The 20054-nt window shown below is 42.1% G+C and overlaps 1 protein-coding gene and 1 non-coding gene across 6 annotated transcripts in view; one reads left to right on the top strand and one right to left on the bottom strand.

Annotated features, from left to right (window-relative positions):
- The window catches only part of SNX30 (sorting nexin family member 30), a 115170-nt gene that overhangs the window by 20966 nt on the left and 74150 nt on the right, over positions 1 to 20054 (bottom strand). For all 5 annotated transcript variants that reach the window (XM_053908188.1, XM_053908189.1, XM_053908190.1 and 2 more), the window contains exons 4-6: positions 14356 to 14514; positions 10137 to 10332; positions 8478 to 8677 (exon numbers count right to left, since the gene is read on the bottom strand). In XM_053908188.1, the coding sequence (XP_053764163.1) occupies positions 8478 to 8677; positions 10137 to 10332; positions 14356 to 14514 (555 nt within the window). The remainder of the gene's footprint in view (positions 1 to 8477; positions 8678 to 10136; positions 10333 to 14355; positions 14515 to 20054) is intronic.
- Positions 14793 to 14897, top strand: LOC128778718 (U6 spliceosomal RNA). Its single transcript, XR_008424445.1, has one exon. It is a non-coding gene; the product is annotated as a U6 spliceosomal RNA (small nuclear RNA).

Below are 20054 nucleotides of genomic sequence, written 5' to 3'. Positions count from 1 at the left end.
CATATAATACCAGTCATCCAAAATGCTAATAACAAGCTAATAATAACCACTTAACTACGATGACAACAGTGTCTGGAAGTTAAATCAGACACATTCTGTGGTTTGGCGTTCAGTCTCTGTACTGGATTTTTTCCAGGAAAATACCGCAACGGTCAGGATCAACTGGAAAGCTCAACATTCCAGCTCCACCCCCAGAGCTCATGCTCAGTCGTCGGCTGGTGAGACTGTGGGCTCACAAACCTGTGGGAGGAGGAAGAGGTAGTGCAAAAACAGCTCCCAACGCAAAAGGTCGGCAGCTACCAAAAAGCCTCCTCAAGTCCGGAAGGTTTTTGAAGCTTCAAATAGAGGAACGTTAGGATGCAGGGTTGAGGAGGCAGATGAGAGCAGTGAGGACTGCTCAGCCACACGTAGAGAACTGCAGAGCAGAATGGTTCACACTGTGATATGCCAGGGGCTGGTGACCCAAAGAACACCCCCCCCCAAGGGGGATTCATGTAGAATAATGAGTGTTCAGTAATAAGGAAAGATGCTCAAATGGGAATACAAATCAAATACCCAACACAGCCCTGTAGCTAGGTTTTGGGTGGCCCTCTCAGAGAGTATTTACCTGCAGGCAGGAACATGAGTCCGACCTTGGTCCTGGTAACATAATTTCTGATTAAATGATTGAACTTAGGCGGTCCCTTTTGACATGCTCTTTTGACACATTCATTCTATTGGAAATGGACCATCTGTGAGTTAAATTTTCTAGGCCATGTGGGTAATACTGAAACCACATATTTGCCCCTGGTTTTAAGAGATATTTGTTACAAAAGTTAACTTCTTTTGATTAAAAAAAAAAAGGTATGTGTTACAGAAAATTTGGAATATAAAGAAAAACACAAAAGAAGGGGACATCTCATCTTCTGGGCACAACTGGTAACACAGTATGTCTTCACTCTCTAGTTTGTTCTCTTGAATGACTTCTTTGATGCTTCCCATTTCTGGGTTTTCTCTTCCTGGCACTCTTGTTATTCAGATGGTAGATACTGAGGTCTCTGGTCCTCTCGTTTTCAAACATATTTTTTGGTCTCAAATCCTCCATCTATCTTTTTGTTTCACTTTACAGGTGACTTCCTTCACTTCTAATTTTTTTTTTTTCCATTTCTATCATGGTTTTCATTTCCATGAGCTCTCTGCTCTCTAGATACTAAAAAATTCTCGTTTTATTGTTATGACATCTCTTTCTGAAGATATTAATGATTCTTTTTTTCTTGGAAATGTTCTGCTCCCTCAATGATGTTTCACTCGGTAGTACTTTTTTTTCTTTGTTTTTACTTGGTATTCATTTTAGAACCTTCTCTTAAATATTCAGTGACCTTGTCTGCCCACTCATCCAATAGGGAAACACTAAAAACCTAACTGAAAGCTCTCTGCATGTTGAGGGCTTGTTGACAATTCTCTACAGGGACGCTGCTGGGTCATTTCATTGAGGAACCTTCTCCAATACCAGTATCTTCAAGTTTCTTCTCTTGGTCTGTTTAGACTTTCTAGAAAAGGCTCTTCTAATCCTTGAAGGGAAGATAGAAGGCTGAGAGCCAAGCACAGGAAGATAGATGACTAACGTGTCAACATTTGGTAATCTTTTACTTAACATCCTGATTTTAGGATTTTAGCCCCCATCCTCAACGGTGCCTGGGGTCCCTGTGTCCAGAGACCCTCTGTGTTACCCTCCAGAGAATATGCCTCCAGTTCTGGCAGAGTATAGAAGAGACAGTCACCCCTGTGTGAGGAAGGAGGTCAGAACTAGAAGCTCTAACTTCTTAAACAGATTCCTGGCTAATTTTTCTCTTCAGCTTTCTCTCCCCCAATCCCGGAGGTACTTACTTACTTAGCACTGCCAATTTTCGACCTTTTTTGAAGGATTCTATGATGTAAACCAGGTGGCCGCTTAGTCCCACCCCCCCCCCCCACAGTCAGCTTCAAAGGCAGCTTTTTTGAGGCACTTGAGACCATTATCCCCTCTCAATTTGCTTTCCAGTCCCCATTGTACTGCTACTATTTCCTCCCCTGCTGCTTTTTATCTTTGCAGCCTTATACTTCAAACAAAACAAAAACACTCTAGTGTTACCTTGGTGAGGTCTCATGAAAAAGAAGTTTATATATTTAGTCTGCCATCCCTGGGAATCTCAGATTTTTAATTTTCACATATTTTTCTAACTTTTTGAAACATGTGAGATCATGTGCATTTCTACATCTTGCTTCTTCATATTTTCAAGAAATCAGGCCCTCAATCTATAATTACTTTTGTTTAGGAAAAAGGACTCCCCCCCCCCCAACTCAATTTTCTAGAAAATCTTCATCCTTGCTTTCTTTTTCTTTTCTTTTCTTTTTTTATTCAAGTTAGTTAACACACAGTGTGGTCTTAGCTTGAGGAGCAGAACCCAGTGATTCATCTCTTACATATGACACCCGTGCTCGTCTTAAAAAGTGCCCTCCATAATGTCCATCACCAGTGTAACCCATCCCCACACCCAAAAGCACTACGAGTGACCAAACGTAAAGCCTAATCACTTGACTCATTAGCTCCACCTTGTGGCTTGTAAGGAAAAAGGTAGGCAGACTGCAAAAAAACACAAATAACTGACATTGGAAAAAAGCTATCCTGGAACATTGTTGAAAGTATCTCCAACTCAAAGAAAAACTCTGTCTTTAAAACCAGACTTCTGCATCTACATCTCACAACTCTAATCATGATCACCAATGACCCCCATATTATTGAATACAATGGTCACTATTGATCATGATCCTTCTAAAAACTTTTCTCTTGGCTTCCTCTACTTTTTTTCTTCTACTACCCTACCAATCCTCTGAGTCTCCTTTTCCACTTGTTCCTCCCATAATTAGGTACTGGGCCACTAAATATTGTCATGCCTCAGGGCCAGACCTAGACTATTCACATGGAGCTCATCTCACTAGATGGTCTACTCCCCTCCCATGGATTTAAACACCATCTATTCGCAAATGACTCCCAAATTTCTATTCTCACTCTGAATTAAATTCATAACCAATTGCCATGACATCTCTACTTTAATGACTAATAGGCAGTTTTGCACTCAATATGGCCAAAACAACTTGATTCCCAACTGCCCAATCTGTTCTGCCCCGAACTTCCCCATCCCAATGAACAGTAACCACTGTCCACCCAGTCGCTAAAGCCAAAAACCTAGAGGTCATCACCAATCCTTCCTTTTCTTACTTCACATTAATATAGCAGCAAGTCTGGTTGGCCCTTCATTCAAAATCTACTCAAAGCCACCATTGTAGCCCAAGCTCTACCACCATGGTTATCTGCCACATGGCTCCCTGTGACGGTCTCCTGAATGTCTCCTTGCCTCCACTATCATTCCCTACAACCCATTCTCCACATTGTAGCACTAGCTGTCTGCTTAAAGTAAAAATTGTATCCTGTCATTCCCCCGCATAAATCCAAACGCCTTCCCTTTTGTTCCTAAGATTAAAATCCAGACTCTTGCCAACCATGGCCTTTAAGAAGACACTACTATGCATGTCCTGGCCCCTACCTACCTCTTTGACCTTGCCTCCTCCCACTTGCTCCCTTGCTCACTGGACTCCACTCACACCTGCCTTTCTGGTCTGCAAAGACCACCAAGGTCATTTCTGCTTTAGGACCTTTGTACCAGCTACTCCTTCTGCCTAAAATGGTCAATTCTCTGGTCCTTGCCCAGCTAACTCCTACGTGTTGATTCAAGTCCGCAACCAAGGCCACCTCCTCCATGTGTCTGTTCCTTACCATCCTCTTCTAACCCTCACCCTACCCTTGTCACTCAGCAAGACCTCTGAGATAAGCATGCTCTTTGAGTTGTAGATAAACCCATTTTTTAAAAATAACAAGATACGCGACATACAATCGTTATATAATTATTAATGCTCCAAACTGACATGTCAAATTCAATTAAACATTTTCTGACCACTTTTCTATGAATAAGGCAGTGGGAAAGAAGACGGTTCTACCCTAACCTTCTTAAAGCTTCTCCTACCCATGTCCTGGTCATAAGGATGCCAGTATTCAAAAGGCACTGCCCAAAATTTGGTAAGGACTCTAAGATGTTCTCTTCCAGTCTATCACTATCCTAATTATGTTTTACACACAGTCTATAGGATGTGAAATCCCATATAAGGGCTCACCTGCACATATCTTCAGGGTGTTTAACTTGAGTCTTGGACCTAAGGGTAACTTTGGTACGCCTCCCTCTTACACACTGTTCGCTCTCTCTCCTCAGCATCCTTGAAATACATGACTTCATCCATCTTTCTAGTACAAGCTGTCGTCATCGTTCGCTGAACATTGTTCATCTGTTCCACAGGGCCTGATAACAACCCCACCTTTTCTGTGCTTTCTTTCTACCTCCAAATGGAACAGAACATACCCAGCCACAAGTGCATTTAAAGAGAGATAATTTGAGACTCAGCCTTGACAAGCTGGAACTGATCTGGTTTGCTTCTTGGCCAACAATAAAGACGCAGATACCAGGTGACTGTTCTTGAGAACTGTGGCCATGGAACAGAGTAAAGATTTATCAGTGGGGCTCTATTCCTTCATCTATAAGGTAAACAAGAGAGACAAGATGATCCCAGAGACCTTTTCAAACTCAGAGAGGAGCCTTGACCTTAGCCCCATTAGGAGAGCCTCAATGATCTCCAACATTTTCTTCATGTGGGAATCAGCTGACCCACATGTACTTCAAATTCCTAAGGCCCAGGCCCCTGACTCCAAATGATGAGGACGAATTCTCACTTCGATCCACTCAAGGCCATCATAGAGAAACAGACTGATGAAACATCAACACACCAAAACCTCCCCGCCAAAACAAAACTGGAAGGACTTTCTCAGTCCTGAAAAATATCCAGTAGTTGCTACCAAACACATTGCAGCCAGGCCTCCAGCAAGCTCTCTACTGCATGTTTAGTTTTCATGTTGAATAGCAAAGTCTATCCCACTTACCTCCAAAATCACAAAGTTAGTTTGGAAATGGAATCATATAACTCTCTCAGAGGAATAAAACTCAGCTAAGAGGGGTGTCTGGGTGGCTCAATCGGTTAAGAATCCAACTCTTGATTTGGGCTCAGGTGATGACCTCACGGTTTGTGAGTTCAGGCCGTGCATTGGACTCTGCACTGACAGCACAGAGCCTGCTCACGATTCTCTCTCTCCCTGTCTCCCTGCCCCTCCCCCATGCTTGCTGGCACTCTCTCTTTCAAAACTAAATACACTTAAAAAAAATCAAGCTAAGAATTCTTAAAGAGCAGCAATATCATGAGACAAAGGCAAGGGAGCCACTTAAGACACTTATTCCCTTCTCCCAATGTCCTTAGACTTGGCCACATGAACCTTGACAATCCTTAGGAATTTGAAATAGTTGAGTGTTGGTCTAGCCCTGCATGGAGAAAATGCTGGAGATCATGGACCCATGTAATCGTGGCATTGTCATCAAGTGACTCCTGTCTTACCCAGACCACTCTGCAGAGACCTTTTCCTGTTGGAAAAAAGGGAGCAGGTGACCTTGTCTCTTTATACCCGGGCTTAGCTCAGCTCACCAATGGGACAGAGCTAAGGTTTCAGAGACCTCCAGTCAACACTTCCTCCTTCCTCTGCCCTTCCCAAAAAACACTGTATACACTCCCATTCTCCCAGCCTGAGTAACCTGATTATATGTTTTCAGGCTCAGTGAATAAGAAACTCAATACATATGCCTCATACACGGGGTGAAGAAAGAGAGCAAACAAACAAGTGTTTCTTTGATGTAGAACTTCAGTTACTCACATAAGCTTGTATCTCACTATATAATTATATTCTAATAAAGACGCCAGATAAACCTGTGCTAAATGACAAATGTGAAATCCTACTTCAAGTACAAATATATATTAAGTACTAACATACTTGCCAAGTGCAAGAACAAAGTAATTTGTATTGTAATATCCCAGGACTGTATGCATCAGATTTTCAGTCGAGCAAGGTTAAGGGAGGATTTTTGATGGAGGATGTGTCTATATAAAAGACAAATTCAAAGATACCCCAAGGATTGTAAAATTTTATTTTTGTTTACAAAAACAGATACTATTAACTTTACAAGTAAAGCAAAATATTCTGGCTCATTTTAAGCAAGTCAGGATGTCTTTTTTTTTTTTTTTTTTTTGTGAGATATAATTGACATATAACATCATATAAGTTCCAGGTGTCCAGCATAATGATTGGATATTTGTATATATTGTGAATGTTCCCCACATAAGACTAGTTAATATCCATCACCACAGATGGCTCTAAATTTGTCTTTGATAAGAACTTTAAGATCCACTCTCCTGGCAACTTTCAAATACACAATACCGTATTATTAACGACGGTCACCATGCTGTGCATGACATCCCATGACTTATTTATTACTTATAACTGGAAGTTATAATGAAAGTTAGAATTAAATATGCAATGTGAGGGTCTCAGTAGAAAAAATGCAATAGAGAAAAATGTGTAGGAAATTCGTGGAGTCAAGAGCCGTGGTTTTCAGCCTCAGTTCCGATAATTACCAACAAAACTGCTTCAGGCTAATGATCTCACGTGTGAGTTTTATCCTTATCATCACCATACCTACCGTCATTTCCACCTTACTGATAAGAAAATTCATATCATTTCCCTGCCCACTGTGAAAGCCAGACCCAATCTTGTCTTTTTAATTAAAGTGTTTGTTTCATTAGCAGTTTTATAGAGAGTATACAAGAGACAGTGAGTCATTCTAGCAGGAACGGTTTCCATTGTCCACAACGTAACATGTATCAAGAGCCTTAAAAGGTCCAGACCTGATGAAACAAAATGGAATGTGGGTAATGGGTATATGAGAGTCTGTCATACTATTCTCTTTGCTTCTATATATGTGCTTGAAATTTTCCATAATAAGGGGTTTTTTAAAAAATTTTTTAAACTATTTGATTCATTACCTTTTACTCCTCTTCTTAAGGTATAGAATACTTTCATATTACCATGATCTTTCTGGGTTTCCATTTTTACAACCCAAAGTTGCCTGATGAGTTTCTCTCAAGAGATTCTTGTCAATCCTCTCTTAAAGGGGTGTCCTAGATCTGTCCCAAAGACAGATCAATAAACCAGAGGTCTCCATTGGGAAGGAGGTAGGAGGCTACTTGGGATGTTCAACACAGAGCCAGCCACATGTCCTTTTCTGTTGGTCAGGAAGCCTGACACTTTTGTCTAACTGATGCCACACTGTAAGAGTCCCTGTAACTATGCTCTCAAACTGGTTTAAGTGCAGGCTGGAGTAGTTACTAGGGTAGGCATTAAAGCATCTGACCCCATCCTTATTTTGCATGGAGAATTTGAGGTTGGAAATCATTTGTCCTCACAGCTCCTCTGTCTTTTCTCATCCCTTGCTGTTAGATCAAAGCCATTCTGATTCTTATTCCATTTGTACATCATCCACCTCTCCCTTTTTCTTTAAAATCTTCTAAAATCTTATAACTTTCATTCTAAAATTTTGTAGTGATATGCTGTGGGTTGGCTCATTTTTCATTTCTTTTGCTGGGCAATCAGCATGCCCCTTTTTTAAAAAAAATTTTTTTTTTACATTTATTTATTTTTGAGAGACAGAGAGAGACAGAACACAAGTGGGGGATGGGCAGAGAGAGAAGGAGAAACAGAATCTGAAGCAGGCTCCAGGCTCTGAGCTGTCAGCACAGAGCCCGACGCAGGGCTCAAACTCACAACCGCAAGATCATGACCTGAGCTAAAGTCAGATGCTCAACCGACTGAGCCACCCAGGTGCCCCCCTGCCTTTTTTTTTATTTATTTATTTTTTTTTTTACAGCATGCCCTTTTAATCTGAAAACTCACATCCTTCAGCTTTGGAAGATCTTCTTGTATTATTTATTTCATAATTCCCTTCCATCAGCCTTCTCTGTTCTCCCAGTTAGGATTTCTTCTCAGATAAATGTTGAACCTCTGAGATTAATCCTCTATGTCTCTTACTCTTTCACATTTTCAGTATTTTCACATTTTTGTTCTACTTTCCAACTACTTGGTTTCCTTATTTTACTTTCCAAGATTTCCTCAACCTCATTTTTCGACTTTACTCCTCAATTTCATCTCAGCAAGTCAGATTTTAGTTTCCAAGAGCTCTAATTATCCAATTATTCTTTTTCCATAGCATCCTGTTCTTGTTTAGTACATGTTATACCTCCACGAACTCTCAGAGAACATTAAGAGTTTCTTCCACACTCTTTTCCTTCATTTAATTCACATCCTTGTTTCGCCACGAGTTCTATTTATATGCCTATGAGGTCAGTCCATATGTGTGATCCTACCCACCCATGAAGAAGGAAAACTACACTACGTGTGAATAGGCAATAGTTACTTTTTGAAAATGACTAAAACAAGGAACTTACTTAAGTGCACGAGAAGTGAGCATGCTTACCTTCATAGAGTCAGAGTATAAAATATATTCCCTGAGCACAGGTAGAAAGTCTTCTGTCATGTCATCCGTTAGCTCTTCCAAGGCCGTCGAGCAGTTGCCAATGCAAGCTGAGACGCCCTCCAGGGGCTCAGCTAGCTCCCCTTCTAATGCACTCCACGTGGAGTACACAGGCCCGTATTCTCTCAGCTCTACAAGGTACTCTGAAGGGGAAAAAGAAACTAATTAAGACTTGGCTGGTAATTAAGACAATCACTGGTATCACTGGTATTACTGACTCAGTAACAAGAACTCCCTATAGTCAGATGTATTTCCTTGGCCATTCACTGACCTGAATGTGCTCTCCTTTAAACACAACATTGTTTATAATTTTTTTAATCTCTAAATACCCATCTTATAGTTAATATCATAACATCACCTGACTTTACCCCATAATGGGAATGCCATGACTCTGGATAATGGGGACCACAGTGCTTTCTGGGGGAAGTGGTAGGAGCTACATCCACCAACTATCTTCAAAAATAACCACTCACCTACTCATAGAGTGAAGACGGATTTTTAGCAGCAATGGGGACAGAGTTTCACATAGGTTTAGGGGGATGTTTTTAAAGGAAAGAAAAACCAGTCACAATGGAAAAATAATGGGATTTTAGGAAGTATTTTGATATGGATGTGGTCTTACGTAGGCAGAATTACTCTCACTCAGAGGTAACCCCAACACCTTGGTCCCATCAGAATTTATTCCACATGCTCCTTAGAGGTGGATGGTACCAAAAGCTATCTCTAGCACCTGCAGGCCATAATACCATCAGTGGGTAGAGGATAATGAAATACAGGGAACAAGGGCAAATGTCAATTTATTTACTCTCAGAAAGAAAATCTAGCCCATCATTTGTCACCAGGATTCTTGCCTTTAAAGCAAAATGTTGTTGTCATTTTTTAGTAACCAGTGGATGGCTGCTGCTGGAGAATTCTTTTCAATATGTGTCAGATCTTGGGCCAGCATGATTGTCAACACTGGTCTGATCTCTCTGGTCTCCACATGTGTGAGAAGACAAAAGGTCCTAACATTCTGGGATACAGAGAAGCAGGTGACCACAAGAGGGCTGGGGAGAAAGTGGTGGTAACAACTTGGTAGGTTAAAGAAAGGTCTGACAAGTCCCCAGGTCAGGAAGAGTGGGTCTGAAATGAAGCAGGGGTAGGGCAGATGAGTCAATTTCAAGTTGAAGGCTCATGAGGATCATAACTTTGGCAAACACAGGTCTCGAGGCTGTCCTTTTGAACCATCTTTCTGGCAGAAAAGGTACCAAAGTTTTGCTTTTTAAATTATCATTCCTATGAATGAAGGGAAGTTGAGTCAATGTCTCCACTTTTAAAGCTAAAGTTGAGAGAGAAAGAGAGTCATGGAAAAGCCTGGAAGCTCAGAAGTGGCTTTTTGCCACGAAAGCAAACACAAGGCTGAAGAGCAGGGCAAAGGATTGAGCGCAAAATTATAGTCTGGTCACAACGACCTCCTCTGCTCCCTGTATTTATTTATTAGTTTTAGAAGTGAAGCACGGCCTCGTTCTGTCGTGCCAGTATTTCTGCAGTTTGATTCTGCTGAGCACACATGAATGCGCACACGCACCCTGGGCACGACCAAGATCTCGACAAAGGGCTCACCTATTTCTTCTTTGATGATCCGCTGGGCTATTCGATCAATGGTTCCCAGTTTGAGTGCAAAGGTATCTAAGTAGTCGCCTATGGCTGCAAACTCCAGAGGTCGACTCCTCAGCTTGTAGCCTCCGGTGACGTGCTTGACGGACTCGCCCACTCTAGACAGCAATGCCATCCCCTGCCTCTTGTAGGCGTTCAGGTCCTAAGGGTGACACGTTAACAGACAAACTCAGTCACTCCCACAGCCAGGATTCGGTGAACCAACTCCTTTAGGTGGTTTCTTCTTGGACGTGGAAGACTCCGGAAACAAGGACCCGAGTTAGAGGACTGACCACGTACATAGCAGTACTCCTCCCCTCGCCATTGGAAACACCAAGCACACAGGTGTGTGCTTTCAGCAGAGCACCTGAGCATGCTGTCCTTCAAACTCAACACTGTTTCTAACACGATTCTTTTAACGTCCCTGACAGAAGAAGATGAAGACGAAGAAGACAACGAATTCAAAGATGAAGAAGAAGTCTCTTTCTCCCATACAAAATATCCTAAGTCATCTTTAGGAACAAAATTCTAGAGCTGAAATTCATTCCATTCATTTATTTATATCTCAATCAAAGCCATATAAAGAAAGGAGGGAGAAGAGGGTGAGCGCAGGAAACAGCGACAGAAAAAGCAGTGCAAGAAAATCCAAGCCAAGGATACATGTTGTAAACAACAAAATATTTTAGGGCAAAACGGGAAATACATTGAGCTACATAATCTACTGTATCTAAATTTAAAGAGCATATTAATCTATCAGGTCAAATAAACTTCCTATCATCAAACTCCAAGAGGAATCTGTAGCATCTCCAGATTGTTCTATGTCATGCCTTCAAAAATGGTTTCATGGGGCACCTAATGGCTCACTCGGTTGAGCATCCAACTCTTGGTTTTGGCTTAGGTCATGAACCCAGGGTCATGGGATCAAGCCCTGAGTCCGGCTCCATGATGAGCATGGAGCCTGTTTAAGATTCATTCTCTCTCTCTCTCCCTCTCCCTCTCCCTCTCTCTCTCCCTCCCCCCTTGCTCTCTCTTCCCACCCTAGCCCTCCCTCACTTGTGTGTGCAGGTGCTCTCTAAAAAAAAAATTTTTAATGGTTTTACAGATCAGATGTCTGTTCCTTATATCCACCCTCAATACAAACAGAAAAGTAATTCCCAGTCCTAGTAGGGCATGTCTACAGGGAGATAAGGGAACATAGCACAAGGCCATTGCTTTCTGGTCACCTCGTCTGATTTAGGGATAGAGCAGAGAACAGGAAATAGCGGTTAACACAGCTGTCCTCCCATGTGACAACACACAATCACACACAATCACAGATTCCGATCTTCATAAGTGTCTGAAGTATAGTCTGCTCCTTCTTCTTTATGCAGCCAAAGCCTTCACTTTTGCTCTTGATCCCACTCTTTCCTAGCTAGACTTCGCCCACAAGCAAGGCTCCCGCCCCATCGGCCACTCCCTCTCCTGTCTGTATCTTCAACTTCTAATCCTTGAGTCTGTAAAATACGCCAGGGCTCACCCATCTTCAAAAAGGCAGCAATTTCCTCCTCCACACACCCCCGTCCAGTCTCTCCTCTTCCTTTTGAAGTCAGGCTACCTGAGAGAATGTTCTTCTAAAGATTCCATCTCCCCTTCCAACCTCAGATACTCTAGACGAAACACATCCCTGCAGACACCAGGTTTTCACAAGATTGTAACTGAAGCCTGGAAGTTCTTGGCATTGCTTCTACAATATTTTTTGGAGTGGGGCTAGATCCAAAAGGGCTCGGTGGACTGCGGAAGCTCTATTTCAAGTAGAGGCTTAAAAGAGAACCCCCAGTTAACCAAGTCAATTCATATACAGAATGAAGCTATTTAGTAGCACCTGACTGCTGCACGCATTCTGCCAAAGATGAAAAACACTTATTCGAACACGCTTGATACTGAGCATCTCCCCTACCCTCTCCGAGCATTACTGGCTTCTTTGTAATGACGCTTCCGGTTTGCGACAAGATCGGGTCATCCCAAGAAAGAGGAATACCTCTTCCTTCGCTGTGACAGAACATGTAAAGGGTTTGCCTAAGAACAAGACCAAGGGAGGAGGGCACTTGTTGGGATGAGCACTGGGTGTTGTAGGTAAGCGATGAGTCACGAGAATCTACCCCCAAAAGCAAGAGCACGCTGTATACAACGCATGTTAGCTAACTTGACAATAAATTATAAAAAAAAAAAACCCAAAAAACAAAAAAACAAGACAAAGGTTTTCAAGGTGTGTTAAAAGGTGGAGACAAGAGAGGGGGAGATGGGGAGTCATTGTGGTTTGATGTCACACAGTGCAGTACACTTTCAGGCTCACAAGATGAATAGTCGTGTGTGTGAATATACTTAACGCCACTGAAGTGTGCATTTTTTAAAATGGTTAGGGTGGTAAATTTTAGATGTATTTTACCACAATCAAAAAGAAAGAAAAGAAAAGATGGGGGTATTTGGTACATTTAATTCAGCAGGTAGAACTGAATGAGGGCTAGAATTGGTTGTTTTAGAGCCAATGCTCTGCATTCGCTCGCGTGAAGTTGGATTTTGATTAAGACGCTGAAGGACTTTTTTTTTTTTTTTACATCACCTTTCATGCTGAATACCATCCACCACACGCAAATCTTTCCGCCTTATTTTTCACATAGATTCCTAATGACCCACGGTCCGTGCATTCTCTCCCATTGTCTCTCTGTTCAGTAAAGATGACCAAGACTGAGGCCTGCCTGAACAACGACCTGATACGTGGGGGAGGCACTGAGCTGCATGTGTGGAGAACAGGATGGATTTCACTCTGCATATGAGCTGAAAGAACTATATTCGAGGAGCTGTTCACCAGGAAATACTTATTTTGAAACAGAACATGGGTTTGACATGGGCGGTGGGGGACAGGCCTCTGGGAAAAAAGAGAAGATGAATGGGAATGTCATCAATGAGGCGAAAAAATGTCAACTGAGGTTTAAAAAACAAATACTAAAGGACTTTGTCATGTGGTTTCCATTGTCTGGAGAACGGCACCCTCTCTAAAATGTTTAAAATTGACTGATGTTACCTGTAAATATTTCTCAATTTTGCCATTTTGAAAAAGAAAACTGGGAATCCCGGAGCCTCGACACCCTTGCCAACATGAAACAAACTACCTGTGGCCTGAGTTTGGGAATATGATTCATGAAAGTAAACAGATGGGGCCGCGAGGAGCTGGCATGAGAATGTGAGCCTGAGATCCCATTTCTGTAGACATTGAGGGCAGAGTGTGTCCAGACTTCCTGCCAGTTCTGCCAACCGGAAGTGCACAGAGAAGCCAGTGAATGACCAACCTGGGTGTGAACACACAGAATCCGGCAACTATGTGGGACCCAAATGTTTCTCTGGCAAATGCTTGGAAAATGCCCACCCAATAGGAATTTGGCTGCGGGCAAGCAACACTGAACTAGTCTTTGTCAGGCAGTCTGATTTAGAGCGGAAGTTCGGCCTCTGGGGCCTTAAAGACCTAATTTTAAATCCCAAGTGATGCCACTTGAATATGTACCAATTCCCTGAACTTCAGTTTCCTTATCAGTAGAATGAGATGTTGAGTAACCTCTCACAGGGTTCCTGTGAAGAACATCTTTATCAAACACTCATTAGATGTTCTTTCCCTCAGGGCCCACTTGTTGGTCAGAATGGCCTCACCTATTGAAATCCCAAGAAGAATTCAAGGAAACACTTATCTTTGTTTAGGCAAGTGAAAACACATCCTCTCTGCTGCAGTGGGGGTGTTTCTCCTGAATTCTAACATGGAAACCAGGATGATGCCAATGGACACCAAAAAAATAGAGGAATTTGATGACATCCACTATAGTGGCCCATTCCCAAAGGTGGTTTGTGAGAGAGCAAAGCAGCTTTTAAGAAAGAGCCCAAAGAGGGGCACCTAGGAGACTCAGTCAGTTACGCATCTGACTCTTGACTTCGGCTCAGGTCATGATCTCATGGTTCTGGAGATCAAGCCCGGTATCGGGCTCTGTGCTGATGGTGTGAGGCCTACTTGGGATTCTCTCTCTCCTTCTCCCCCGCCCCACCCCCTCTTCTGCATGCTCTCTCTCTCTCTCTCTCTCAAAATAAATAAACTCAAGAAAAAAAAAAAAAGAGCCCGAAGAATGCTAATTTGGGGGAGGAATATGAAAAATTCTGTTCTTACCTTAGCAGTAAGGAAAACATTAAAGTGTTCATTGAAAGAGAGCACAGGATGATCTGTAATTCTTTTTAGGAATTTATCCAAAGCTTTTCTTCTGGTTTCCACAAACTCTTCTGAAAAACGATCTACAACACCCTTCACCACAAACTTCTCAGGAAGCGGCTATGAAGACAGGAAGAAAAATATTCAGAGTAATTGATAAGACCGTGGAAAGAAAAACCACAGGCTAGCAAATAATTCTTGGGACTCATTTGTCCAAGAACATATTCCTTATTCAGTTGGCTCTTTAGGTAGGCATCAATAGAAACATTTCTGAAACACAGAGATGGAGTAAATCACAACTATCCTTCTCAGTTTTAGAACTCAAGAAGTAAGATGCTAGAGAATAGTCCTTGGAATACAGCAAACAGTCAGTCAATATTTATCCAGTAAATCCAGTCATGCTCGCTTCAGCAGCACATACCCTAAAATTGGAACAATACAGAGGTTAGCATGGCCTTTGCACTAGGATGACAGTAAATCCGATAGTATGGCTATCTACACATTGCTTAACACACAGGGGGTACGACGAGAGAGTCAGGGCCGGAAAGATGGTCTAAGGAGAGAAGGCAGACAATATCAATCACACAAAAATTTATTTAAATATATTTAAATATATTATTTTAATTAAATATATTTCGATTCTATTCCCAGTTCAAGGGGTAAAAGAACTTGATGAATGTGAAATAAGTACATTAGGCAAACCCTTGTAGCTAAAATATACCTTTTTTAAGCCAATCTTTTGTGTAGGTGTATGCTTGAAAGTTCTTCTTCTTTTTTTTTTTTAATATATGAAATTTATTGTCAAATTGGTTTCCATATAACACCCAGTGCTCATCCCAAAAGGTGCCCTCTTCAATACCCATCACCTCCCCTCCCCTCCCTCCCACCCCCCATCAACCCTCAGTCTGTTCTCAGTTTTTAAGAGTGTCTTATGCTTTGGCTCTCTCCCACTCGAAGCGCTTTTTTTTTTTCCTTCCCCTCTCCCATGGGTTTCTGTTAAGTTTTTCAGGATCCACATAAGAGTGAAAACATGGTATCTGTCTTTCTCTGTATGGCTTATGTCACTTAGCATCACACTCTCCAGTTCCATCCACGTTGCTACAAAGGGCCATATTTCATTCTTTCTCATTGCCACGTAGTACTCCATTGTGTATATAAACCATAATTTCTTTATCCATTCATCAGTTGATGGACATTTAGGCTCTTTCCATAATTTGGCTATTGTTGAGAGTGCTGCTATAAGCATTGGGGTACAAGTGCCCCTATGCATCAGTACTCCTGTATCCCTTGGGTAAATTCCTAGCAGTGCTATTGCTGGGTCATAGGGTAGGTCTATTTTTAATTTTTTGAGGAACCTCCACACTGTTTTCCAGAGTGGCTGGACCTGAATGTGAGACAGGAAACCATCAAAACCCTAGAGCAGAAAGCAGGAAAAGACCTCTCTGACCTCAGCTGCAGCAATTTCTTACTTGACACATCCCCAAAGGCAAGGGAATTAAAAGCAAAAATGAACTACTGGGACCTCATGAAGATAAAAAGCTCCTGCACAGCAAAGAAAGGTCTTAAAAATGTAATTTCCTGGGGTGCCTGGGTAGCTCAGTTGGTTAAGCGGCTGACTTTGGCTCAGGTAATGATCTCACAGTTTGTGTGTTTGAGCCCTGAGTTGGGCTCTGTGCTAACAGCTCAGAGCCTGGAGCCTGCTTCGGATTCTGTCTGTCTGTCTCTCTCTCTCTCTGCCCCTCCCCCACTCATGCTCTGTCTCTTTCTCTGTCTCTCAAAAAATAAATAAATGTTAAAATTTTTTTTTAATGTAATTTCCGTTGCTCTTACCCCAACAAATTTCTCTGTAATATTTACTTTGAGCCAATATTGTGGGCAATATAAACCTACCTGGCTACTGAGGGATCTTTGAGCTTTGACCTATTCCCATAGTAGCTTGATTAAATGCTTGATTAAAGGCCTTTCTCGTTACTGCACTCACAGGGAGACATGTCTGCTAGTGTGCAATATGAAAATGTTTGGGGTATGAAATATTAAAAGAACGTTTGCATTAAAAATTGGGCAAAAGATTGGTAGACATTTTTTTCAAAGAAGACCTACAAATGGCCAACAAGCACTTGAAAAGATACTCACATCATTATTCATTAGGGAAATACAAATCAAAACCACAGTGAGATACCATTTCACACCCATGAGAATGGTCATAATAAGGGAGGGAAGGAAGGAAAAACAGCAAAACAAAGAAAAAAACAATGTTGGTGAGCATTTGGAAAAACCGGAACAAGCATTTACGTCCGCAACCCCCTTCAGCCCCATATTCTGACCATATAGAGTTTTTTTTTTTCTTTTAAATTATAAACCCTCAGGGCACCTGGGTGGCTCAGTCAGTTAAGCATCTGACTCTTGATCTCGGCTCAGGTCATGATCTTACGGTTTGTGAGTTGGAGCCCCATGTCAGGCTCTGCATTGACAATTTGGAGCCTGCTTGGGATTCTCTCTCTCCCTCTCTCTTTCTGTCTCTCTCTCTCAAAACAAATAAATGAACTTTAAAAATAAAGAAACCCTCAAGTTCACGCACATACACACAAAAACAGACACAGGACTTCACTGACCCCAAGAAGCGGAATCCTAAGGTGTTTGGAGTGGGGAAATCAAGAAGCAATCCAGATTTAGAACCCTTTCAAAGACTTAGAAACTGGCAACATCAACACCCCTAGAATGCAGCACTTGAGATATGAGGGGATCCAAAACCCTCAACTTGAAAGGGCTTTGGAAAGGCCCTTTAGGGTATGATTTAACTCCTAAATAAACACTGTGGTTCCATGCCTCCTGGGTTCATATCCCACCTCTGCCAAGCTTTCTGACTTCGGTCAAGTTCTGTCATCTCTTGGTACCTCAGTTTCTTTGTTTAAAAAAATTAAAAAAAAAAAAAAGCTAGCAATAGTGCCAGCCTCTTGGTGTTGTTATGAGGATTAAATTAGCTACTAGGCTGAAAGTGCTTTAAACAATTCCTGTCACAGAGTGAACACCAATAACAGTGGCGGGGGGGGGGGGGGTGGCACGGGGGTTCTTTGTTGTCAGAGTGGCAGAAGCTTCAGGAAGTACTGATCTTCAGAGGCAGCCATGTTCAGTGAAATCTTGAGATGGTGGGAGTACGATGCAGAGAAGAGGCTATGAACTGAGGGGCTTCTTTTAACTAGATCAGGAGTTCTAGAGAGCACAGTGGAAAGGTTGGTAATGGAAGAAAGAGAGGGGAGTCAGGTCAAGAATAAAATTACAAAGCCACATGGAGATAAGATGTCCAAGTAGGACACCCAGTGGAGCTCATGCCTGGGGAGAATATTAGAAACGCAGGACAGGGTCAGATATATAGACCATCCAGCCCAGTGTTCTGGACCAGTCAAAAGCACAGGAGAATCTGTCTTAATAGGGTATGGTTGTTCTTTAGGATAACTTCCTTATTTTGATCAGTTCTTCCCCCATTCCCTTAGATAGCCATTGTCCTTAAACCCTACACTCAACCCCCAACCTTTAACACTAAGCGGATTACCATGTCTCTGAAGTAGGAACCAGGTATAAGGGCATCACATAAACATTCCCTAACCATGTTGCTTCCTCCACAGATAGACATCTCACGTCCATTTCTCAGGTCCCTGTGGACAACATACCTCCCCAACTCACCACAAAGCTAACTATTCCATCTGTGTCTCTAACCTGTTACTTCACAATCATGCGTATGTTGCCATCAATTAATTATATCTTCTCTTTCCTGTATCTTCAACATTTCCTCCTCGGCTGGCTCTGTTCCCGAGTCTACAAAAATATGGCTCGTTCTCTTCCTACCCAAAAATAATAAACCCAACTACCCCTTGACCTTACATCTTCTCCACCCTCCTTCAGGGCTCATTCAACCTTTTTGAAAGAATTATTTCTCTCTTTTTTTTTTAATTTGAGAGAGAGACAGAAAGAGTGCACGAGCAGGGGAGAGGGGCAGAGGGAGAGAGAGAGAATCTTAAGCAGGCTCCATGTTCAGCATGGAGCCTGAGGCGGGGCTCGAACCCATGAACAATAAGATCATGACCTGAGTAGGGGAGCCTGGGTAGCTCAGTTGGCTGAGCTTCCGACTTCGGCTCAGGTCCTGATCTCACGGTCTGTGAGTTCAAGCCCCGCGTCGGGCTCTGTGCTGACAGCTCAGAGCCTGGAACCTGCTTCAGATTCTGTGTCTCCCTCTCTCTCTGACCCTCCCCCATTCATGCTCTGTCTCTCTCTGTCTCAAAAATAAATAAACATTAAAAAAAATTAAAAAAAAAAAAAAGATCATGACCTGAGTAGAAATCAAGAGTCAGATGCTCAACCAACTGAGGCACTCAGGTGTCCCTAATCATTTATCTTAATTTCCACTCCTTCCATTGATTTCTCAACCCACAACCTTCCTCCACCCAAAATAAAGCTGTCTTTGGTTCTGCCTTCAATGCTACATTTCTCTGCCTTATCCCCATCCAATGCTGACTCCTTTTTTTTTTATGTTTATTTATTTTGAGAGAGAAAAAGTGTGCTTGTGTGGGCCAGAGAGAGAGGGAGAAAGAGAATCCCAAGCAGGTTCTGCACTTTCAGCACAGAACCCAACATGGGGCTCAATCTCATGAACTGTGAGATCATGACCTGAGCCAAAATCAGGAGTTGAACACTTAACCGACTGAGCCACCCAGGTACCCCCAGAGACTGCTCTTTTAAAGATGATTGATGACTTTCTAATTATCAAATCCAGTGGATATTTTTCTGTTAGTATTTCATGAATCCTGTTGAACACATTCTGGTTTGCTTATGCTGAATAGGACTTGGGAGGAAAGCCTAATGGCCAAGTGGCTAGGTGTGCCTCATTTAACATAACAGATAATCTGAAATAGTTATTCATTCTTCAGATTTAGTACATTGAACTTTATGTTTAATGAATCAGGGAAGTGTGCTATTTAAAGGAACCCTGCAGTGAATCCTTCTGCAAACAGAAATTTCCTTCTAACCATTATTATTCCCAAATGTACAGGGCTTCAGAAATTTGTTTCTTCCTATTTCAAGCCTTAAAGGGCACATGCCTACAATCAGCCTCACCTTCTACCTTCTGACTTGTTTGTGCAGAGGAATCTGGGTTGCTGATGAAATCAGGCACATCTATAGATTGTAATTGAGCAAGTGAGGAGCTCAACAAAGCTCCAAGCACGTGGTAGATGTCGTCTGCATGCCAGCTCTTTTTATTACCTTCTAAACATTGAGAACAGAAGGCAAAGGGGAAGTGGACCAAAGGGTGGAACTTCCATGTATCTTTTAGGCCAAAATGTTTTTTAAAAACCCTCTGGGATATGTATACCATTTCACATCCACTAGGATGGCTATAAAAGGGGGGTAAAAAAAAAAGAGGAAAAAACAGGAAGCAAGTGTGTGGAGAAATTGGAACCCTCATACATGGTTGGTGAGAATGTAAAATGGCGCGGCCTCTGTGGGAAACAGCTTGGCAGCTCCTCAAAAAATTAAACGTAAAACTAGTATATGATCCAGAATTCTATTCCTTGGTATGCAGCCCAAATAACTGAAAGCAAGTGTTCAAACAAAACCTTGTACAATCAATGTTCAAGGAGCATGATTCAAAATAGTTGGGTTGGGGA

The sequence above is a fragment of the Panthera pardus genome, unplaced genomic scaffold (assembly GCF_024362965.1).
Source record: "Panthera pardus isolate Hobbes unplaced genomic scaffold, ASM2436296v1 HiC_scaffold_20, whole genome shotgun sequence".
NCBI classification, from domain to species: domain Eukaryota; kingdom Metazoa; phylum Chordata; class Mammalia; order Carnivora; family Felidae; genus Panthera; species Panthera pardus.
The sequence above is the reverse complement of the archived record's forward strand: the minus strand, read 5'-3'. Positions and strand labels throughout refer to the sequence as shown.